Raw genomic sequence first — 26,479 nt, 5'->3', positions numbered from 1 at the left:
CAGTATATAGGTGAGTAACCCAAGTTCCTTTGGTCCTCCTTTAGCTTGCCTGCAGCCAGAGCTGCTCAAGTTCCTTTGGTCCTCCTTTAGCTTGCCTTCAGCTAGAGCTGCTCAGTATGTAGGTGAGTAACCCAAGTTCCTTTGGTCCTCCTTTAGCTTGCCTGCAGCTAGAGCTGCTCAGTAAGTAGGTGAGTAACCTCAGTAATTAGATTGTTCGATTGTATTTTATTTGACATTGCTTGTGGATATTACAACACATATCCTTCCGGGGTAAATTGTCGTGTTCTGTAACTTGTTGTGAGTAGTGTTCATGCTGGTCCAGACTCGTTTATTTACAGACCGCCACCATATAGAGTTGCTTCCCTTTTGACATTCAGTTTTAACTTAACGTTGGTTGGAATTCGTCCTGTTTGTGATCGTTAGTTCCGTGGCTCTAAATTCCATCAACATGTTTCATCCCATGCCCGCCTGTCCCTTAATGTGTTAAACTCAATAGCTATTGTCGAGTTATTTTCAACTCATTCGTTTGCAGGTTTGGCCGTTATACCTGCTGGAGGCGGCGGAACTCTCCTTGGCGGCTACCTTGTGAAACGTTTCAACCTGAAGGTTCGGGGCATCCTCAAAATGTGTCTAGTCTCCACGCTGTCTGTCTGTGTCTTGGGACTTGGCTTCCTCACTTACTGTGACAACGTACCCTTCGCAGGCGTCAACGTGCGCTACCAGAACAGCTCCAGTAGCCTGTAAGTACTGCGACTCTGCGTGAGCAGTGACATGGTCTTCAGCAATCTGTGCTTGTCGTAAGAGGCTCATCGGTCAGGCTCGTTGACTTCGTCAGCACATGTCATCGTATCGTATCCCAAATGCGTAGTCTAGTCCAGACTCGATTCTTTACAGACCGCCGCTATAAAGTTTGAATATTGCTTGGAGTGGGCGAATATCAGAAATATTCCAGCTATATGGCGGCGGTCTGTCTTCGGACTAGACAATCCAGTCATCAACATTATGAGCAGTTGGGCAGTTGGGATACGATGACCACCAGATCCTCTTACGACAAGCAAGGTTTGATTGAAAATCAAGATGGACGATTTTTACGGGTTCTGTATTATTATGAAAGAAAGGGGTTTTACAACTAGTGTTTTACCAAATGTTACTGTTAGCTACGGAGGTGCGACAGCCAGTACTAAATAGAACGCCTGTGTGTGTTACAGGAGAATAGAGTACCTGGGCAAGCAGCTGGACAACACATGTAACAGTAACTGTGCGTGTACGGAGGACGACTACCACCCGGTGTGTGGCCGGGACGGACTCATGTACTTCTCCCCCTGCTATGCTGGATGCAAGGTGCTTCAGACCGGAGATGTCACCGTGAGTAATCCACCAAGCATAACAACACTGCAATCAGGCAATCTTCATTCCGTACATACGTTCGGCGGGCCTCTAGTACATACGATAAGCGGGCAACTTCAACCACTCTTTAAAATGCAAATACAGTTGTCGAGGGATGACTGATAGTTGTTTGTTGTTTAACGCCGCTTTCAGCAATGTGCCAGCTATATGACGGCAATCTGTGTATTACCAATCCTGGACCAGACAATCCAGAGATTGACATGGAAATCGATCTATGAAAATGGAATAGATTCACGTTTACCATTTTTGGTGGGCTGAGGGTGGGCTGACAATTCCGGACTAATAAAAGTGAGTTTGGCTATTTTTTTATGTAACACCTGTTTCAGCGCTACCACAACTGCTCCTGCATCAACAGCAACGCTACCGACTACATGGCCGAGTTCACCAGCTGCGACAGCTCCTGCATCTGGTTGCCTGTCTTTCTCCCCCTGTTTACCCTGATGATGTTCTTTACGTTTATCGTCAGCATGCCATCCCTTACTGCCACACTCAGGTAAACCTGGCGTTAATAGTATAGTGGTAACAGTCAGTGTTGTATACATATAAACAATATGATGAAGTCGCACATTAAGTGCAATGAATTCCTCACATGGATGGGGATCCATTCTCTTCCCTCCTGCCCCAGCGTTATTGCTTGATCATTGCTAATAGAGATGATATTGCTGGAATATCATCAAGTTACATATGCTGATTTGGGGATTACAATTTCTTGGTGAAGTACTGATTCTAGTAACGCGGCTGAGCCGGTTAGGCGTCTGACTTTGCTGGCGATTAGGTGCTTGACTCTGAGGGTGTGGGTTCGAATCCCGGATGGGACTCGACCCAATAAAAGTACTAGAATCTGTACTTTACCAAGAAAGTGTAATAGGTTGCTGGAATATTGCTACAAGCGGCGTAAAACCATACTCCTCACTCACTCACTGTGTTCTGGCAGTATATCCGTAGAGATTAGGCCCTTCACATCGACATGACAAGAGTGAGTGAGTGAGTTTAGTTTTACGCCCCACTCAGAAATATTCCAGCTATATGGCGGCGGTCTATAAATAATCGATTCCAGTGATCAACATCATGAGCATCGATCTGCGCAATTGGGAACCGATGACATGTGTCAACCAAGTCAGCAAGCCTGATCACCCGATCCCGTCAGTCGCCTCTTACGGCAAGCATGGGTTACTGAAGATCAGATCCCTGCCTGGCGCTCGGCATTAATGGGTACAACAAAGGACTGGTCGGCTCGGAGTCAGTATAACGTGTCTGAGTGGGGTATTCATGCTTCACTGCGGCATGGTATCTCAGTGGGCTAGCACTATAAAACCAGCTTAAGTCTGGGCTAGTACAAGCAGCCGCACATACACATACACACGCATGCACGTCGTCATATGAGCGAAATATTCTCAAGCACGACGTTAAACCCAATTTCACCTCACCTCACTGAAGATCAATGTTCTAACCCGTACCTTCACGGGTATCGACATGCTTAGAGATAACCAGGTGCTTCCTTTATTGTAGGGTAGTGTCAGAGAAACACCGATCCTTCGGCCTGGGAATCCAGTGGCTGGTCGTCAGGTGCCTAGGTAAGCATGGGATGGCATCTCATGTCATGTTTGGTAACAGACAGCTGTAACTACAGTCCTCGTTGCTTTCAGTACGCCATACTCAACATGTAGCTACTCCTCATATTTTGGTTATTTAGATGTGTGATTTTTCATAAGGCTGAAAATGGACCCTTAAAAGACATGCAAAAGAATTCTATTTTATAAAGCAATATACACACCGATCTTTGTGTTGCTTTCCAGAGGTCGTAATTAAATATTTAGATTGGTTTCATTGTAGAGATAAACATAGGTTTAAAAGGGATGAACGATTAAGGCGAAATTTAATTTGGAAACAAAAGTAATCTATTTCAGAAATATGCAAGAGGGCCATATAATAATTATCAAGATTACATGTTCTACTGGTGCCATAGTCACGTAATCTAACGTCCATTAAACCTTTCCTCTCTGAAGGTGCTATCCCTGGCCCTATCCTGTTCGGGAAGATGATTGACCTCTCCTGTCTGCTGTGGCAGAAGCGCTGCGACGGGGACGGCTCCTGCTTCTTCTACGACAACAAGCTGATGAGCTACTACCTCATGGCGCTGGGCATCAGCATCAAGGGCGTGTCGTCGCTCTTCTTTTTCTTTGCACTTTTGCTATACAAGAAATCACCAAACAAGTCCGAGGAGAATATTGTTGAGGCGGACTCGAAACTTGACATTGCAGCAACAGACGCAAGTGCCAATGGAATAGACAATCCAGTGTTTTATAATAGTACTGAAAAGATTTCAGTTGGAACAGAACCTCAGATTATTACAAGTGGTACCACGCTGAAAACTAAGTTATAGCAATATGTTATTCCTTATAGAGCAGAAACAGACTGTCATTAAGCTGTCTCAGGTCCTGGAAGCTGCTGATTTAGACACAGAAAGAAACGGAAGATCGTGGTTTGCTCGTTGCCCAGGAACTGGGCTCTGTACCGGAAGATTGCATTAAGTCTGATATGGTGAACCAAGCATTACCTCTACTCACTAATTTCTTCTTGTGTTAAACTCACACACACAAAACCACAATAGTATTGCTTTGGCCAAACAGACCATGTAGGTTTTGAATAGACGGATAAAAGTTACCAAGGCCTAATACAGTTAACAACACTGCAATGCTGATATACATCATCAGAACAACCATGAGGCAAGTGGTTGATTGTGCCTTCACTGCAATATGGTGTCTTGAATAGTATGGTGCCATTACTGCAATATGGTGTCTTGAATAGAATGGTGTCATTACTGCAATATGGAGTCATGGATAGTATGGTCCCTTTACTGCAATGTTATGGATAGAATGGTGCCTTCACTGCAATATGGTGTCATGGATGGTATGGTGCCATAACTGCAACATGACTCCCTGAATAGAATGCTGCCTTTACTGCGACATGCTTTGAATTACACTGTGCCATACTTTAACTTGATGCCTTGAACTGTTTGGTGGCATAAAGGTTATCTGTTGTATACGGTAAGACCAAAGTGACCAATGTGTGAACTTCAGGTGTCTCGCCTGCGTTAACAATATTTAATGTGTAAAGCTTGAACACGAACTTCATGCATATTGGATATGATGTTCAGTACTGTCATGTCATGTAACAACATGGAATGTGCCTGGAATGTGCCTTCTAACATACTGAGATCATACGACTGCAGGGGCTCCGTGGTGACGGTCCGATCATGCATAATAGTAGGAGCGTGCACTCGGTGATACCGCCTATACTCGCTAATGCTGAATAGATGTATATGGCAGCTTAGTTCGCTGATCATAGTTCGGATCCTAAATTTACTGTGTATATGTGTCTGAGAGCAACCTACACCACCTGTGGGTTTTATACTATACGATTAACCTCCGCGGTCACTCCATCCTTAACAGGCTGTGGAATATTTGAAATTCAGATAAAAGCGATATTGAGAGGAAATAACGCTAAATGATACTACACTGCTGGAGATGAAGAAATCCATTGTTTCAGTATCCCCATGTCGATACTCCATGTTTTGCTTAATGGGAAAGTGCATCTATTTTGATGAGACGGTGGGGTAGCCTAGTGGTTAAAGCGTTGTCTCGTCTCGCCGACGACACGGGCTCGATTCCCCACATGGGTAAAATGTGTAAAGCATCACTAGAAGATATTGCGGGGATATTGCTAAAAGCGACGTAAAACCACACTCACGTGGGTAGGCAATATCACCTCTCATTATATCCCACAACACCCAAGAATTTCCAGGAAACTATTACCAAAAGACAAATTAAATATTCAACACAGACACATATCGAAGAAATATGAACACGTTCGTACATTTAACAGAAGTGTTACACATAGACTATGGCCGCAAAGGAATCAGAAATTCGTTTTGCCAGTTTCCAAGTAGTCAAAGAAATATGAAGGCTAGTGCACATGTGATTACTGATATCGTGAACGCTGCTGACAAATGGCGACGTCTGTGACGTCCTTAATTGTATTGGTTTTTTTACATGAATTCAAATGGCATTAAGTCTGCTCGTGTTGTTTTCTTATAAATATTTTACAGAGTTATATTCATGTACAGTTATATATATATTTCTTTGAACTGAATGGTTTTGAATAAAATATTTGATCTGAGCGATGGTAATTACTGGTGAGTCATGCAGGTACATGGAGCATTCCGGGGCAAACGAGGCCCCGGTTCCCCATGCTGACAGGAGAACAGGCTAAGATAAGGACCCGTTTACTACGTTGTTTTACTAAGATGAGGACCCCTATATTCTCATGGAAACGAATAAGGGAACACATGAAGTTACAAGTGTTCCTTTATTCTTTTTCTCGTTTCTTCACAAGGTATGTATGGCACTGTGGGTGAAATTCTGGGAATAAATGAAGGAACACTTGTACTTTCATGAGTCCCTATATTCGTTACCTTAAGTATATTACGATGTATTACTATGACGGGGAACCGTTTACTACGATGTATTTTTAAAATCGGGACTCGTTTATTATGATGTATTACTGAGAACCCGGTGATTACACATCGTATCCAAAACCGCCTTGTGTCCTTTCGAAATATCAACTTAAGACTCTGATTTCATTTTTTCGGATGTGAAAGTGAGGTGAGGTGAAATTGGATTTAACGTCGTGCTTGAGAATATTTCGCTCATATGACCACGTGCATGCGTGTGTGTGTGTATGTGCGGCTGCTTGTACTAGCCCAGTGCTAGCCCACTGAGATACCATGCCGCAGTGAAGCATGGATACCCCACACAGACACATTATACTGACTCCGAACCGACCAGTCCTTGTTGTACCCATTAATGCCGAGCGCCAGGCAGGAACCAACAAGTTCCACATTTTAACGTCTTTTGGTAAGACGCAGTCGGGGATCGAACCCACGACCTTCCGCTATCTGGGCGGACGCTTTAACCACTAAACCACGGAGGCGGTCGCTTGTTACAGGGTTGTCCCTGACGTTGATGAGGTCTGTTTGTTGTAGGGTTGTCCCTGACATTGGTGAGGCCTGTTTGTTGTAGTGTTGTCCCTGACATTGGTGAGGTCTGTTTGTTGTAGGGTTTTCCCTGACATTGGTGAGGTCTGTTTGTTGTAGGGATGTCCCTGACATTGGTGAGGTCTGTTTGTTGTAGGGTTGTCCCTGACATTGGTGAGGTTTGTTTGTTGTAGGGCTGTCCCTGACATTGGTGAGGTCTGTTTGTTGTAGGGTTGTCCCTGACATTGGTGAGGTCTGTTTGTTGTAGGGTTGTCCCTGACATTGGTGAGGTCTGTTTGTTGTAGGGTTGTCCCTGACATTGGTGAGGTCTGTTTGTTGTAGGGTTGTCCCTGACATTGGTGAGGTCTGTTTGTTGTAGGGTTGTCCCTGACATTGGTGAGGTCTGTTTGTTGTAGGGTTGTCCCTGACATTGGTGAGGTCTGTTTGTTGTAGGGTTGTCCCTGACATTGGTGAGGTCTGTTTGTTGTAGGGTTGTCTCTGACATTGGTGAGGTCTGTTTGTTGTAGGGTTGTCCCTGACATTGGTGAAGTCTGTTTGTTGTAGGGTTTTCCATCACTATCACTGGTCTGCTCACTGTTAGGTTGTTGATATAATTGTTATTGGGTGTCAGTTTTCTTTTTCCATTGATGAAGGTAATGAAGGCAGCAAATAAAACTACTTCGTATTAAATACAAAACATTTTATTCAACAAAAATAATTTGTACAACCTCAGAAAATCACTTATCCCAACTCACTCACTCATCAACTCTACCACACAGATTATCTTGACAGCAAGCATATCATGATAGAAGTGCCAACACTTAACACACTGGACCAGCACATGTCACACACTGGACCAGCACATGGCACACACTGGACCAGCACATGGCACACACTTGGCCAGCACATGGCACACACTGGACCAGCACATGGCACACACTTGGCCAGCACATGGCACACACTGGACCAGCACATGGCCAGCACATGGCATGCATTCTAGAAGCACTTCACACACTGGACCAATGCTTGTCTAAACAACGGACCACATTCTCCCTTTGGCTTAATTCTTAGACATTTATCACAATAATAATTGTTTTCATTATTCTATATATTTCAACATTACCTACTTTTCACCGTTAAGTTTAAAACAATTACTTGATAACCTTCATATTGCTAAGAAAGCAAACATTAACACATTGGTCACACACTGGACCAATGCTTGTCTAAACAATGGACCACATTCTCCCTTTGGTTTAATTCTTAGACATTTATCACAATAATAATTGTTTTCATTATTCTATATATTTCAACATTACCTACTTTTCACCGTTAAGTTTAAAACAATTACTTGATAACCTTCATATTGCTAAGAAAGCAAACATTAACACTTTAAAATTAACAAGAAATAACAGTTTTCTAGTATATGAGACTCCATTTAAATTTGAATTGGAAAAGTATAAAATGATCAGTCCTAGTCCTGTAATGAGCTTGTCATCTCCACTGCCTGTGACCACCCCACACACACCCCACCCCACCCACCAGCACTTCCAGCTGGCACCCCGTCATTCCTTGAGCACAAGCATCAACTGCTTTGTGTTTCTTCTACATCATATTATCACAATTTCTATTTACAAACTTAAAAAAGATTAAATAAATAAAACTGTGATTTTGTTCATGAAAATCCAAGAACAACAGACCTGTATGTTGTGCTTCTGGCCATATTATGTGCTAGTGCTGGATTTTGTTATTTCAAAACCCCTCCGTCCCTGAACAATTGCAACTGAAAAACTCAGCGATTTGTATCAACTACTACCTTTCAACCAACATCATAGTCGCTGCCATCTCACTATTCCCTAACTGTCAGTACAACAAATGTTTTGTGTCTCTTTCTTAAAGCAAGAGCAAGTGGACTGAAACTGAAGACCTTCCCAATACAGACTTTATCTGATCTATGAAGTAATGGACTGAATGTTTATTTGTACCTCACACCTGTAAACTAAGTGCCACCATATTGCTCCAGGTTGTGTTGACCAACAAACAATAGTTCAACAAAACATTAATAAACTGAATTAAATGCTTAACAAACTGATCTATTAGACACATAATATATTGAACAAGAATGAACCAAATGATGAACAAATTAAATGATCTGATTTGTAATGAACACAGTATAATCGAGTATTGAATTCAATATTGTGCCTTTTCAGTTGTCAGCAATGTGATGCCCTATATACACTCATGAGGTTTTGCAGTGTGTTAAACAGCAATAATGAGGTGACTATGTACAATCACATGAATATCTTGTGTAATAAGCAATTTATATTTGTCTTCTATTCATATTAGATGTCAACAATAACTTTCCAAAGACTTTGATCCAAGAATAATATTTAAAGGCTTCAACAGAAAACTCCATCCTGACAGAAGGATCCCATCTAACGTTATCTGTATTAAATGTCAAAGCCTAGTAGTAACGTATATTAATATCATATTGCTCAAAAGAAGTTAAGGTCCACTCGATTCTTTCATATTACTATAGGTAATCTGTCATGCCATAACATATTTAATTTCAGTAATATGAGAGAATTAGGTGGTCGTAACTTCTTTTAAATAGTATATAAAATTCCCAACCTAAATCTGCACTAACAGTGCCAAGAATAAGAGACTATCACTGCATGTAACTAGTCCAAATGTCATACCTGTTAAAAAACATTGGCACCAAACTTCACAAATATTGAGATCCCCAGCATGTTTGAAATTGAGTTTATAGAAATACTGGGATCCCCTAGCAACCTTGGTGCCACATTTTACAAATGGGTCTCTGTGAATCTTCAACAGAGTAACCAGGTATCAATCTGCTAGCACATATTATGCATCATGATGTTTGGAGACAGTGAAAGTCTTGTGCACAACCAGAATATGTGGATATAAAGAAGAATTGTTTTGCACATTGTGTGAAACTATCAACAATCATGCACAGTAAAGACACAGACTCACCAAATCCACTCATTAATATGATCATCTGAAAACCAGTGACATGGATAAGCACAAAAATGTCTGTTTAACACAGTAAATGCTGCCTTAAAAACAAAGAATGTTGAATCAGATTGACCTGACGAACATCAGTATGTCAAAATGAATCATATGATGCCAACTGATATCATCTAGATGTACTTCAACATAGCCTCAGTTCATTAGCCCATAATTTAATGATTGTCTTCTGTGAATAATTCCTGGTTGTCTCCTCATTACTGATTGGTCTCTTTAATGCTATCTCTCTGTAGTCAATTTAGAAGGAAAGAAACTATTGCTTAACTTCAAAATCTACATAAATGTGACGATTTGGACAGACCAATTTTATTTCTTGAAGGAAGTTAGTGATGAATATAAAGGCATGAAGGCCTCAACATGACCTAAACTTGTGATGGAATTCCCAATTTGTAGATGACTCATGTAACTTACTATAAAACCCTGCTAAAGGATTTCAAATACGTGATCAGCTGTCACCTTCAATCGTCTATGACCAATGCAGAAAATTACTATAAAAAAATCAAAAATGGTTGTTTTTATTGATTTGAATTCAACATGGAAAAAGACTGAGAAAACACTAAAAATAATTTTGAAAAGTAATTGTTGTATAGCTTTATATTCTATTGTTCTGCCTTAGATTATGAGCTACCAGCAGAAACAGTTAACTGTTGAGTCCCCTACAAATGAACAATCTGGTCCTGGTTTGATGGTAGTATTCAAAAGAAGTTGAAGGCCACCAATTCATATTACTGTAGGTCAATCTGCCGTACCATGACAGATTAACAAAAATCATATGAAAGAGACCAATGTTCTGATGAACATAGAGACTATTCTGGGTTTCATCTTTTTTTTATTTATTGTACCAAACAATGAAACCCACAAAAGTCTCTATGTTCATCAAATAGATCTTCTAAAATGCCAATCAAACATCTAGTCCAATGTTCTGTAACTTCTTTTATGTTTGATCACATAACTGCAAATGAAAAGTATCCGAAAAGATGTTCCTGTCAGACAGTAACCATGGAAACAACAACAGTGTCATCGTAAAAAATATCCAATCAAAGCACTAAAATATGGCACTGATAAATGATGTCATCAACAGACATCATAACATATTGCATTGATAATATCACAGTTACTGTAACAAACCAGTATGACACACATCGTAAAGCTCTCTACACAAACATATCACCGTTATACTGCATTGCTATTAAATCTACAGTATTGTTTTTCTTTAAACATATGTCAAAGTGTTCTAAAATACTTTAGATTTTGCTAAAATTACAACTAAAATATAACGTTAACATATTTTCCTTTACAAAGCAACCATTGAGCACATCAAATAGTCCATAAGATTAACCAAGATATCCTTACCACGCTTAGATACTGGCAACCTCCACCGCCAGTATGAATTAGAAATATCCTCATGTTCTGGATCATGCAATGATCAACAACAGCCAGAAATCATTATCACTAAAAACTGTTGTGTGAAAAGATGGGATGTAGCCAGTCTCTTAAACTGAGTGCCAGTTTTGGAAAAAAAATGGGAATTTTTACCCACATTTGCAGAACACTTCAGCCTCTGAGAATGCCGAGATAAATCTCTTGAATTCATACCAGCACAAGAATACTAAATAATGATTGGATTATTGTCACAATAATCTCTTTACAAAACTGTTTTAAAAGTGTCTCCTGCAAAATTTCCATTTCAGCTCACAATATTAAAATATTATTTGACATATAGTTGTTACAAGTGACAACATTACATAGAAGCATCTTTTCCTTCAAGGATTCCTCTGTTGACACTGTCAGTGCAACCATCTGGATCTCCAAGGATGCTTCTGTTGCACCTCTAAGGATTCCTCTGTTGCACTTCCAAGGATTCCTTTGTTGCACCTCCAAGGATTCCTCTGTTGCACTGTCAGTGGAACCATCTGGATCCATAAGGATTTCTCTGATTCACCTCCAAGGATTCCTCTGTTGCACCTTCAAGGATTCCTCTGTTAGTGTATTGTTAGTCTGTGCATGATCAATGTTTAATTGCTGGCATTAATATGAGACACAGTGATGACCTTAATGAAAGATAGTTCTCTTGTACAACACTGGCAACAAGTGGAAGACCCTGAATATGCTCTTAATGTCATTTTTCACTGTACAATTAATCCACTAATATTTACAAACACAACATATCCCTATCTGTACTACCTACTGTCTTAAGTAGAGCTTTAGGATACCAACTATAGACTTGTTTTAACAACACTTCCATTGGACTTAGCAGTTCCATTGGTAACGCTGTCAGGAACTTTAATCACAACATTGGTTTCAGTGCCATTTGGCTGAGCATTGAGCGTTGTTCGGCTGGTTGAAGATACAGCTGACATGGACGTGTTGTCATTCAGTCCGACTTCTTCAATACTTCCAGGGGGTTTCTTATACATCACAAGAGCCAGAAAGAAGAACAGAGATGACAATCCTTTCAGGGACAACCCAAGTGCCAGAAGATAGTAACTCATTTTTCTGTTGTCATAGAAAAAACAAGCACCATCACCATCACATTTCTTCTGCCACAGCAGACAGGTCAGATCAATCATCTTCCCAAATAGGATTGGTCCTGGGATGGAACCTGCATTCAGACAAAGCAATCAGTTGAATCATTCTGTCATACAGAGTGTGAGTTGAATTATTTTGTTATATTGTGAGTGAGTTGAACTCTTTTGTCATACAGTGAGCGAGTTGAATTGTTTTGTTATATTGTGAGTTGAATTGTTTTGTCATACAGTGAGTGAGTTGAACTGTTTTGTCATACAGAGTGTGAGCTGAATTGTTTTGTCATACAGTGTATGAGTTGAACTGTTTTGTCATACAGAGTGTGAGTTGAACTGTTTTGTCATACAGAGTGTGAGTTGAACTGTTTTGTCATAAAGTGAGAAGGATGAAGGCTACAGTGTGATAATAAACTTCCTAATATAGTACACTAATACACTTTAATTGAGTATTAATTGCATTGTACATTACTACTCTGTGTCTATGTTCAAGAAGCATTATATAGAGTTTAAGGCTTTTATCTTTGCTGAAAAAAAGTACAAACATTTTATTAGAATATACACATTGCATGCATCCTGACTAAATGAGACAGAGCTATGCCTGTCCTGTCTTACCCAGACAACGAGCTATGATCCACTGTATTCCCAGACCAAATGACCTCTGTTGTTCTGGCACACATCTAATGAAATACCAAAGAAAATTCATAATTAATCTATGAAAGATTTGCACACATCTAATGAAATACCAAAGAAAATTCATAATTAATCTATGAAAGATTTTACATTAAAGCCAATCATTTGACAATATAATATTTAGAGATGCGATACACTATAAATAGTGAGTGAGTGAGTTTAGTTTTATGTCGCACTCAGCAATATTCCAGTTATATGATGGCGGTCTGTAAATAATCGAGTCTGGACGAGACAATCCAGTGATCAACAGCATAAGCATTGATCTATGCAATTGGGATACAATGACAGGTGTCAACCAAGTCAGCAAGCCTCACCACCCAATCCAGTTAGTCGCCTCTTATGACAAGCATGGGTTACTGAAGATCAATTCCAACCCGGATCTTCACGGTTTCACCATCTATATGTTCCACTGACCCATGCTATACACCATCAACATGTTCCACTGCCCATGATATACACCATCAACATGTTCCACTGACCCATGATATACACCTTCGAGATGTTCCACTGACCCATGCTATACACCATCAAGATGTTCCACTGACCCATGATATACACCATCAATATGTTCCACTGACCCATGATATACAGCATCAAGATGTTCCACTGACCCATGATATACACCATCAAGATGTTCCACTGACCCATGATATATTCCACTGACCCATGTTATACACCATCAAGATGTTCCACTGACCCATGATATACACCATCAATATGTTCCACTGACCCATGATATACACCATCAAGATGTTCCACTGACCCATGATATACACCATCAAGATGTTCCACTGACCCATGATATATTCCACTGACCCATGTTATACACCATCAAGATGTTCCACTGACCCATGATATACACCATCAATATGTTCCACTGACCCATGCTATACACCATCAAGATGTTCCACTGACCCATGATATACACCATCAAGATGTTCCACTGACCCATGTTATACACCATCAAGATGTTCCACTGACACGTAACATACACCTTAAGATGTTCCACTGACCCATGTTATACACCATCAAGATGTTCCACTGCCCATGATATACACCATCAAGATGTTCCACTGACCCATGATATACACCATCTATATGTTCCACTGACCCATGCTATACACCATCAACATGTTCCACTGCCCATGATATACACCATCAAGATGTTCCACTGACCCATGATATACACCATCAAGATGTTCCACTGACCCATGATATACATCATCAAGATGTTCCACTGACACGTAACATACACCTTAAGATGTTCCACTGACCCATGATATACATCATCAAGATGTTCCACTGACCCATGCTATACACCATCAAGATGTTCCACTGACCCATGATATACACCATCAACATGTTCCACTGACCCATGTTATACACCATCAAGATGTTCCACTGACCCATGTTATACACCATCAAGATGTTCCACTGACCCATGTTATACACCATCAAGATGTTCCACTGACCCATGATATACACCATCAAGATGTTCCACTGACCCATGATATACACCATCAACATGTTCCACTGACCCATGATATACACCATCAAGATGTTCCACTGACCCATGATATACACCATCAACATGTTCCACTGACCCATGCTATACACCATCAAGATGTTCCACTGACCCATGATATACACCATCAAGATGTTTCACTGACCCATGATATATGACCCATGCTATACACCATCAAGATGTTCCACTGACCCATGATATACACCATCAACATGTTCCACTGACCCATGCTATACACCATCAAGATGTTCCACTGACCCATGATATACACCATCAAGATGTTTCACTGACCCATGATATACACCATCAACATGTTCCACTGACCCATGTTATACACCATCAAGATGTCCCACTGACCCATGCTATACACCATCAAGATGTTCCACTGACCCATGATATACACCATCAAGATGTTCCACTGACCCATGATATACACCATCAAGATGTTCCACTGACCCATGCTATACACCATCAAGATGTTCCACTGACCTGAGTGTTGCTGACAGAGCAGGCATGCTGGTGATGAAGGTGAGTAGCATCATCATGGCGAAGAACGGCATGAAGAGAGGTAACCAGATACAAGATGTCTCGCACTTGCCAAACTCTGCCATGTAATCTGAAGTATTACTGTTGATACAGGAACAGTTCGAGTAACGCTGAAACAGAACAACACAGACTTACACTTACTTGGCTAGGCTGTACCAAAACCCCAGTTCTGATGTTGAGAAGCACCGATTGTTTCTGGCAAACAAAACAGACCAAAGGTACATATCAAAGCCGCTAATGTACTAAAGCCTTATTCTTAACAAACAATTAAAGCTTTACTGGTCATACTTGCCATTAATACCAGGGTGTATTCTGGCAGCAAATAATGCAGGATACACATTGTGCCATGTTAGTGTGCAAATGTTCTATTGTTCTTTACTGTCATGAATAATGGTTTACAATTATCCTATTATCACAACTATCTATCAATTTAGTTTTTTAATACTTGTTAAAAATAGTAATAATAACAGATTACTGATCAGTATTGTTACTGATAGCAAATAATATATTAGAGTTAGCAGTGAGATATTTCCCCACATGCATCTTACTAGAAAAACTGTCAACACTGTTGGCACACACAAAATACTTTCTGACTGTCTCTGTCAAACATTATGTCATAATGAATCATGGTATTGAATGGTGGATGAAACGATATATGCCATATACTTTCTTTAAAAACCCATTGACAATGAAAATGTACTTTGAACGATACATTCAGTTCTGAACTATCACATATCAAAGATGTCTGCTGGTAAATGACATATCAACACACAAAGGCCCTGATATGAAATATGTTAGTATGAACTGCTTTAGCTTGGCATCATGGAGTAAAAGTAAGACAACAAAACATATTGTACACAAAATAGATTCATTCCAATGTTACGACAGGCTCATACTGCTAAAGGCGAAGTGAAGAGCAAACTATGACGTCATTGGATTGTAACTTCATTGTATGATGTTAAGGATGGAAAAATTTGATTTAATTGAAATTTATTCATTTGTTCAATATTAGTAGAAAAACATATTAATCTTTTAATAAATGAACATTTTATCTGCAAGTAGCTAAATTATTGAAAAATGTTGACTATATTTTAACTTGTATGTGAAACAGTTACCACATTGAAGGATTTCCGCATATACCTATATCTGTCAAACATGTACTAGTTGCCATGGTCACCTGGCACTATAGAATGTGAAGCATTGGCATCAATTGGCAACTGGACAGTACAGATCACATCATTTCAAAGCCAAAAACACCTATCTGAAAACAAGCTTCAGATACTCCTTACGCAGACCAGCAAATATCGCTTAGAAGTTAATTTGCTAATGCACACCGGTAAAAGTCACCGCTGCATAGGTTAAATGATCAGTGCTTCCTCTTTACCTGGGTGAGTGTAGAATACCAGTGTCAACATTGAAATGACATTGATCTATGAGTACATCATACAAAGGTGCAGTGTCGAGGCAGAGGAAAAAGTGTCAGTACAATGTTATTGGAGGATATACATCTGGATACAAATGTAACAGTTTCTGTGCTCACACTGTGATCAGCAAAGAGAAAAAGCTGTAAAAATGAAACTTACCTTATTGACATGACTAATTATCAGACTAGTGACTACTTGAACAATTACTGTCATGCAATTATGATGAGGTGGATTATGTTAGTATTTCTTAAACCAGCTAGAAAATAGGCGTTAAGACATGACGTAATCGCTGGAAGTTCAAACAGACTTCTACTTTGATTTGGCAAAGGTTTCAGTCAACTGATGTCATTTAATAAATTACTAGAGAAAGATCGGTAGAAATCTCAACAAAGGGAGACAACCTAAATGTCCCAAATGATGCTGTGATAATTACCTCTTCCACTCCACTCTGTTTGGGGAGAAATTTCAGAATGTGAAAAGAACTATCTACACACAAATCAGATTGCAAATAAACTAAACAAAAGTAAAGGAAGCCTTGGGAAAACTCATAAGAAATTCATGCACAAAACAGCTCATGCAAACAAACAGAATCTAACAGAACAAATTCAAATAGAATCATAATTTCTACTGAATGTTCACTAAAAGATTCATAATAGATGATATTTCCGTGTTTAAAAAATAGGTTTTTCATCAGCATATTCTTCTGGAATATTTTCCTCCTCAAAACAGCCCTAAATAGCATGTTTCATAATGTTGACTTTGTTAAAATCGGTTTTTGAAACTCGTTTATTAAATATTTGATAAAAATGACAACCAAAATAGAGATGAACATTCAGTATTAAAGAGGCAGAAATAAACACAGACTAAGGGACAAATGTCAACATAACAAAACACAGTTAACACGAGTGCCACTGCGACAGCGACATGCTCATATCTCAGTCCATATTGAATGCTGACCTTGACACTGCCACTCTCAGACACCTGACATCCAGCATAGCAGGGGGAGAAGTACATGAGTCCGTCCCGGCCACACACTGGGTGGTAGTCGTCCTCCGTACACGCACAGTTACTGTTACATGTGTTGTCCAAATTCTTGCCCAGGAATCCTAACTCCCTGTAGGTTAAACAGTGAGTGAGCAAGTTCTTTAGTCAATTTGGGTGAGTGAGTTAGTTTAGTTTTACACCGCTTTTAGCAATATTCCAGCAATATCAAAGCGGGGACACTAGAAATGGGCTACACACTTTGTGGGGAATCGAACCCAGGTGTGTGGCATTATGAGCAAAAGCTTTAACCACTAGGCTACCCCACTGCCTTCATCACTTTGGACAATATATGAGCAATATATCATCACTTTGGACAATATTTGAGCAATATATCATCACTTTGGACAATATTTGAGCAATATATCATCACTTTGGACAATATTTGAGCAATAGATCATCACTTTGGACAATATTTGAGCATTATATCAACACTTTGGACAATATTTGAGCAATATATCATCACTTTTATGTCATCACTTTGGACAATATTTGAGCATTATATCATCACTTTGGACAATATTTGAGCAATATATCATCACTTTGGACAATATTTGAGCAATATATCATCACTTTGGACAATATTTGAGCAATATATCATCACTTTGGACAATATTTGAGCAATATATCATCACTTTGGACAATATTTGAGCAATATATCATCACTTTGGACAATATTTGAGCAATATATCATCACTTTTATGTCATCACTTTGGACAATATTTGAGCATTATATCATCACTTTGGACAATATTTGAGCAATATATCATCACTTTGGACAATATTTGAGCAATATATCATCACTTTGGACAATATTTGAGCATTATATCATCACTTTGGACAATATTTGAGCATTATATCATCACTTTGGACAATATTTGAGCAATATATCATCACTTTGGACAATATTTGAGCAATATATCATCACTTTGGACAATACTTGAGCAATATATCATCACTTTGGACAATATTTGAGCAATATATCATCACTTTGGACAATATTTCAGCATTATATCATCACTTTGGACAATATTTCAGCAATATGTCATCACTTCTTTGAGGCATTTAGCAGTTGGAGCAGTAAACAAGGATACCATTATATGGATTAACAACGTCTTTATTACAGTGACTATTGTTGTTGTTCATCCATCGTCTTTATTACAGTGACTATTGTTGTTGTTCATCCATATAATGTTATCCTTCCCTATATCACATCATGTTAGCTTCATGTATAAAGAAATGTCAATATGCACCAGGCTGTAGACTTCTCCAGTGAAACCAATGTCCACCATGGGTATAGTGTTCAGAAACCCTGGACCATGGTCAGTGAGGATTTGGGATTCAAACCCAAGATCTGCAGATCCTGGTGCAACTAAGCAATGTAAGCCAGCACAGTAAATATTGGTGCTTAAGATGAATGAACAAGTGCATCATCACTTGAAACAAACAGTTATCACTACACAGGTTCTCCAGACTCTTATCCTGTAATCGTCTCAGGTGACCAACAGTTTTCCTTTGGTATTAAGGTTAGCAAACTTCAGGGAAACCATCCTTTCCTTTGAAAGAAGAACCTTAGAATCGAAGTCCGCAAGATTTCTGCATGTCTCGACAATGACAATGTCACGTGCATGATTCCACAGGTGTGACAAATATACAAATGTCTGATTCACCTCCCTCCCCAGAACCGTGGACTGCATGCATGTACTCACATGTTATTGGCACTGGTGTTGTATTTGACATTGATACCAGCAAAAGGGACATTTTCACAGTTGATCAAGAAGACTAAGGCGACAAATAGGACGATTATTGTAGCACCAAGACAAAACTTGATGATCCCGGACACCTTCATATTGAAGCGTTTGACGATGTAACCTCCGAGAAATGTGCCACCTCCACCCGCTGGGATGGCTGCGTAACCTGAAGAGACAAGGGATTTCACATATACATACACACTGGGTAGGAGCCATCACATATACATACACACTGGGTAGGAGCCATCACATATACATACACACTGGGTAGGAGCCATCACATATACATACACACACTGGGTAGGAACCATCACATATACATACACACTGGGTAGGAGCCATCACATATACATACACACTGGGTAGGAGCCATCACATATACATACACACTGGGTAGGAGCCATCACATATACATACACACTGGGTAGGAGCCATCACATATACATACACACTGGGTAGGCTATCATCATATACATACACACAGCTGGGTAGGAACCATCACATATACATACACACACTGGGTAGGAGACCATCACATATACATACACACTGGGTAGGAGCCATCACATATACATACACACTGGGTAGGAGCCATCACATATACATACACACTGGGTAGGAGCCATCACATATACATACACACTGGGTAGGAGCCATCACATATACATACACACTGGGTAGGAGCCATCACATATACATACACACGCTGGGTAGGAACCATCACATATACATACACACAATGGGTAGGAACCATCACATATACATACACACTGGGTAGGAGCCATCACATATACATACACACTGGGTAGGAGCCATCACATATACATACACACACTGGGTAGGAGCCATCACATATACATACACACACTGGGTAGGAGCCATCACATATACATACACACTGGGTAGGAGCCATCACATATACATACACACTGGGTAGGAGCCATCACATATACATACACACACTGGGTAGGAGCCATCACATATACATACACACTGGGTAGGAGCCATCACATATACATACACACACATGGGTAGGAGCCATCACATATACATACACACTGGGTAGGAGCCATCACATATACATACACACTGGGTAGGAGCTATCACATATACATACACACAATGGGTAGGAGCCATCACATATACACACACACACTGGGTAGGAGCCATCACATATACATACACACTGGGTAGGGAGCCATCACATATACATACACACTGGGTAGGAGCCATCACATATACATACACACTGGGTAGGAGCCATCACATATACATACACAAACTGGGTAGGAGCCATCACATATACATACACACACTGGGTAGGAGCCATCACATATACATACACACTGGGTAGGAGCCATCACATATACATACACACACTGGATAGGAGCCATCACATATACATACACACACTGGGTAGGAGCCATCACATATACATACACACAATGGGTAGGAGCCATCACATATACATACACACTGGGTAGGAGCCATCACATATACATACACACTGGGTAGGAGCCATCACATATACATACACACTGGGTAGCAGTCATGGGTTCAATTACTTTGAAATGTAATTAATTAAATTACAATTACATTACCAATGTAATTAATCACATTACAAATTACTTTGTTAAGATAAAACCCCCGAAAAACAACAAATATATTCCTGTATTCCTTTAATCAACAACATATCGATGTTGGTAAGCAGTGGTCACTAAATCCAATTAATATTTTTGTCATCAAAAAGTGAAATGCAAAAGTAGATCATATCTACAATGTACACTATTTGATCAAATTTGTATTTTGCATATTTCTTTGGGCTTATTATCAAATACACACCTCTATCATCTCTTGTTGCAAAAAACACTTTGTCCACCACTGTTACCTTAGGTGTACTGTATCATGACATCATTACAGGCCTACATTACAATATATAATCAGCCGGTCTCTCTATCTGACATAATCCATATTAACATACTAAAGGATTTGTCAACTTGGATTTATGGCTTATTACCTTTCATGATTATAAAAATAGGACTACAGTTCAGCAGAGACCATATAATATTATATGGTCTCTGAGTTCAGTAAGATTTTGAATATCATATCCTATGAGAAATAAACAAAGAGGCCATTTTGATAGGAACTTGACTAATAGTACTGTTAATCCCCCATTTCCTCAAATACCAACCTACATTCAGTCCTGCGTTACTGATTCCCTTTGTTTCACAAATGTGCAGATGGTGATAGTTACAAACGCTTAGACATTCAAATCTGTTTCAAAACTTAACACCTGCTAGAGAATATACCGTCAACAAGCATCTTATTGAAAAACACTGCTTTGTCCTCCTTATTGTACAGAATATAATTGCAAGGGTTGCCTGATGACCACCAAAATAAAAAAGTGAGATGTAATTTGATGTAATTGAATAAGTAATTGAAAAATTCAATTACATTGAGATATTAATTAACTAAATTACAACTACAAAATACATTTTAAACATTCAATTACAAATTACATGCAATTACATAGATTTTTGTAATTAATTACATTCAATTACAATTACAAATTACAATTACCCCATGTCTGCTGGGTAGGAGCCATCACATATACATACACACTGGGTAGGAGCAATCACATATACATACACACTGGGTAGGAGCCATCACATATACATACACACACTGGGTAGGAGCCATCACATATACATACACACACTGGGTAGGAGCCATCACATATACATACACACTGGGTAGGAGCCATCACATATACATACACACTGGGTAGGAGCCATCACATATACATACACACTGGGTAGGAGCCATCTAATATACATACACACACACTGGGTAGGAGCCATCACATATACATACACACACTGGGTGGAGCCATCACACTGGGTACACACTGGATAGGAGCCATCACATATACATACACACTGGGGATAGGAGCCATCACATATACATACACACACTGGGTAGGGAGCCATCACATATACATACACACTGGGTAGGAGCCATCACATATACATACACACTGGGTAGGAGCCATCACATATACATACACACACTGGGTAGGAGCCATCACATATACATACACACACTGGGTAGGAGCCATCACATATACATACACACACTGGGTAGGAGCCATCACATATACATACACACACTGGGTAGGAGCCATCACATATACATACACACACTGGGTAGGAGCCATCACATATACATACACACACTGGGTAGGAGCCATCACATATACATACACACTGGGTAGGAGCCATCACATATACATACACACTGGGTAGGAGCCATCACATATACATACACACACTGGGTAGGAGCCATCACATATACATACACACACTGGGTAGGAGCCATCACATATACATACACACACTGGGTAGGAGCCATCACATATACATACACACACTGGGTAGGAGCCATCACATATACATACACACACACACACTGGGTAGGAGCCATCACATATACATACACACTGGGTAGGAGCCATCACATATACACACACACTGGGTACATACATATACACACACTGGGTAGGAGCCATCACATATACATACACACACTGGGTAGGAGCCATCACATATACATACACACACTGGGTAGGAGCCATCACATATACATACACACACTGGGTAGGAGCCATCACATATACATACACACACTGGGTAGGAGCCATCACATATACATACACACACTGGGTAGGAGCCATCACATATACATACACACACTGGGTAGGAGCCATCACATATACATACACACACTGGGTAGGAGCCATCACATATACATACACACACTGGGTAGGAGCCATCACATATACATACACACACTGGGTAGGAGCCATCACATATACATACACACACTGGGTGAGGGCCAGATATACCATCACATATCACATACACACACACACTGGGTAGGAGCCATCACATATACATACACACACTGGGTAGGAGCCATCACATATACATACACACACTGGGTAGGAGCCAGAAACATCTGATCATACCAACAAGGGGGGATCACATCTGATGATACCAACAATAGGCATCACTTCTGATGATACCAACAATAGGCATCACATCTGATGATACCATCAATAGGCATCACATCTGATGATACCAACAGTAGGCATCACATCTGATGATACCAACAATAGGCATCACATCTGATGATACCAACAGTATTCACATCAGTGTAGGAAAGATGTAGAAAATCTAGCCTGTCCACAGGACTGGCAGGTCAAATTTTTTACCAGTCCTGCCAAAATCTAGCCTGTCCTCCAAATATAAATAAAACACCTTCGGCAGTAAATCAAAAGGTTATAATCATTATATATATATGTCATTGGTTTGCTAAAATTGACCCGACATGAGGACGGACTAGATATTTTTTTAACCCGTCCTCCACAAAATTCACCCGTCTTGGACGTTGGGACGGGCTATCTTTCCTACACTGATTCACATCCTAATATTCCTGCTTGTAGATCTGGACCAGCCAAACCATTGACTGGGTACAGAACCATTAATCTGTGCCAAGGTGGAATCAGTCAAGCCACAGACCTGATTGACAGAGAGACATCTCTCAGACATGGCGTACCTCGGACCTAGTCTAGCCCAGATCTCACAGTCAGCTTAAGGATGATCTCTCACCCAATCTACACTCATGGAGTGTTATATTTGAGATTACACTTTCAATAGTACCAGTACTTTTTCTAGATATTTCCACTTACCAACAAACTGGGCCGCACTTGCAGCTGGCAAACTGAACTGAGCCTCGATGAACTTGGGAGCAAATGTAGAGAATCCACTGAGGAGGATGCCTGTAACAGAGGAGACAGTCCACAGGTAATAGAGGCAGGTAACAGTGGCAGGTAACAGAGGCAGGTAACAGAGGCAGGGAACAGAGGCAGGTAACAGTGGTCTAACAACAGCAGGTAACAGTGGTAGGTAACAGCAGCAGGTAACAGTGGCAGGTAACAGAGGCAGGGAACAGATGCAGGTAACAGCGGCAGGTAACAGTGGTCTAACAACAGCAGGTAACAGTGGTAGGTAACAGCAGCAGGTAACAAAGGCAGGTAACAGAGGCAGGAACAGGGGCAGGTAACAGCGGCAGGTAACAGTGGTCTAACAACAGCAGGTAACAGTGGTAGGTAACAGCAGCAGGTAACAGTGGCAGGTAACAGAGGTAACAAGGCGGGTAACAGGGCGGCAACAGAGGTAACAGGGCGGGTAACAGAGGCGGGTAGGTAACAAAGGCGGGTAACAGTGGTAGGTAACAAAGGCAGGTAACAGTGACAGGTAACAGAGGCACAGGTAACAGTGGCAGGTAACAGAGGCAGGTAACAGTGGCAGGTAACAGCAGCCAGTACACAGCCTCTACATACTTCAGATAAATCTTGACTGTTTCATATGTGTTTCACATAAATTGTATGGTAGGCAGCAATAGAGAAAGATATATCATTAGTGTAGTGCATTACAAATTTCAGATTGATACCAAATTCAGAAAACTACCATTTTTCGAATGATGTCAACTTCATTTCTGATGCAAACAATTCCCAAGGGTCGATAAAGTGATACTTGCACTAAATCACACACACGTTTTAAGAACTCAGTTATTTATAACCCTATGGGTAAATACATCATTATATTTCAGGGACTACATGTCAGTCCAGGATCATCACTATGGTGTTTCAGTATGATAGACAACAAATTGTTTAGAATACAGCAGTGTATATGAGCTAAAACATGCATACCTTCACTGGCTGCTGCAAAGTTGAGGAACATGAACGTTGGATTGCTCACAAGTAGTTTGATGGAGAGTAATATGTCTTTGATCCCTCTCTTATTGCCTATCTTGTTAGCCTCATCTTCACTGCTGCCCTTGTGGACCTCCTTGCCCCGCTCTGCTATATACTTGCTGGAGCCTGCACACAGCAATACACATTGATGTCATGTCCACAGAAGTGGATTATACATACAGGTATGTGTTCCAGTGGAGTCTATAAATCTGAACTTTCACCTTAATCTGGGGCTTTACAATCTGAACTTTCACCATATGCTGGGGCTTTACAATCTAAACTTTCACAATCAGACCATGAAATGCAGAAGACTACTGGTGAATAATTCTGGATGGCATCCATGGATGATCTTAAAAGGGTGCCCTGGATGATGTATAATTGCCAGGACATTCTTGGTTTGGTTCACTGAGCACACCAGTTACAAGCTCTGGGAGACGATGTTATTCTGGTTTGGGTGTACTGTTTCTTGGGGCAGTTTTCATTATGGTCCTTGGTGTAACACAAAACAAAATATCGATCAGATATCTTTTGATATAATCTTACAAAACGTGAATCATATCACAGGTGAAAAAAACCTGCCTTTAACAATGACTGATCCATAAGGACATCTATCCTAGCATGTATGTCTAAGACAAGGGTGTCAAGAATGCAGTCTGTAATTACCTGGCAGAGCTCGCGGGAATCCAGAGAGAGGGACGGCAACAAAGAAAGCAAGGGCGCCGCTAAACAGGAAGCCAATCCACCATGCCCCAACCCAGCGGGGGTTGTCAGTCGTAATGGAGAGACTGAAACACACAGCGTGACTATACACACTTCCACTAGCCACCATGTCGCTCAACTGGATCTATCAACAGCACTGTCAACATATGTTACCTAGATCTATCAACAACACTAATATCTGTGAACAGATATACCTGGATAAATCAACAGCATTAATGTCTATCAACACCTGTGTCAACTTCATCTATCAACAGCACTGATGTCTGTGAACACATGTTACCTGGATCTATCAACAGCACTAATATCTGTGAACACCTGTGTTACCTGGATAAATCAATAGCATTAATGTCTATCAACACCTGTGTCAACTTCATCTATCAACAGCACTGATGTCTGTGAACACATGTTACCTGGATCTATCAACAGCACTTATATCTGTGAACACCTGTGTTACCTGGATAAATCAATAGCATTAATGTCTGTCAACACCTCACCTGTGTAAGCTTCATCTATCAATAGCACGAATGTCTGTGAACACCTGTGTAACCTGGATGTATCAATAGCACAATGTTCATAAACGCCTGTTTACCTGATGTATCAATAACACCCATGTTCATGAACACCGATTTACCTGGATGTATCGATGGCACCAGTGTCTGTGAAAATCTTAAGGAACTCGCCACCTGCCATATAGCCAATTGCTGGACCAATGATAGCAAAGGAGTAGAAGATTCCTGAAAGTCAAAGATATACACAGAATTAAGACAGGCCAAGACGTGAATTGGTAGCTATAATTGATGAAAACATTTTATTTGTCTCCTATATAAGATAAAGATTTAAAATCATCAACCTACAGGACATGTATTGGGCTTAGATTACGTGAAGTCATTTCTAGCAAACTATTTGACAGCAACCCAAGCATGTCGTAATAGGTGTCTCATGGGTTCAA

General features: G+C 40.2%; 2 protein-coding genes across 2 annotated transcripts in view; one reads left to right on the top strand and one right to left on the bottom strand.

The window, feature by feature from the left end:
- Positions 1-5,587, top strand: part of LOC124286309 (solute carrier organic anion transporter family member 4A1-like) — a 32,604-nt gene extending 27,017 nt beyond the window's left edge. The window contains exons 7-11 of the mRNA XM_046722668.1: positions 533-740; positions 1,209-1,365; positions 1,734-1,900; positions 2,917-2,981; positions 3,414-5,587. Coding sequence (XP_046578624.1) covers positions 533-740; positions 1,209-1,365; positions 1,734-1,900; positions 2,917-2,981; positions 3,414-3,790 — 974 coding nt within the window. The 3' untranslated portion in view covers positions 3,791-5,587. The remainder of the gene's footprint in view (positions 1-532; positions 741-1,208; positions 1,366-1,733; positions 1,901-2,916; positions 2,982-3,413) is intronic.
- A 5,200-nt stretch (positions 5,588-10,787) lies between these two features.
- Positions 10,788-26,479, bottom strand: part of LOC124286261 (solute carrier organic anion transporter family member 4A1-like) — a 49,241-nt gene continuing 33,549 nt past the window's right edge. Inside the window, exons 4-12 of the mRNA XM_046722607.1 lie at positions 26,162-26,264; positions 25,474-25,595; positions 24,766-24,936; positions 23,743-23,832; positions 18,951-19,158; positions 17,158-17,314; positions 14,720-14,886; positions 12,628-12,692; positions 10,788-12,092 (exon numbers count right to left, since the gene is read on the bottom strand). Of these exons, the coding sequence (XP_046578563.1) occupies positions 11,707-12,092; positions 12,628-12,692; positions 14,720-14,886; positions 17,158-17,314; positions 18,951-19,158; positions 23,743-23,832; positions 24,766-24,936; positions 25,474-25,595; positions 26,162-26,264 (1,469 nt within the window). The 3' untranslated portion in view covers positions 10,788-11,706. The remainder of the gene's footprint in view (positions 12,093-12,627; positions 12,693-14,719; positions 14,887-17,157; positions 17,315-18,950; positions 19,159-23,742; positions 23,833-24,765; positions 24,937-25,473; positions 25,596-26,161; positions 26,265-26,479) is intronic.

This window comes from Haliotis rubra, unplaced genomic scaffold (assembly GCF_003918875.1).
Source record: "Haliotis rubra isolate DU_JTF1 unplaced genomic scaffold, ASM391887v1 Scf38, whole genome shotgun sequence".
In the NCBI taxonomy this organism is placed as follows: Eukaryota; Metazoa; Mollusca; class Gastropoda; order Lepetellida; family Haliotidae; genus Haliotis; species Haliotis rubra.
This window is presented reverse-complemented; position numbering and strand designations above follow the sequence as displayed.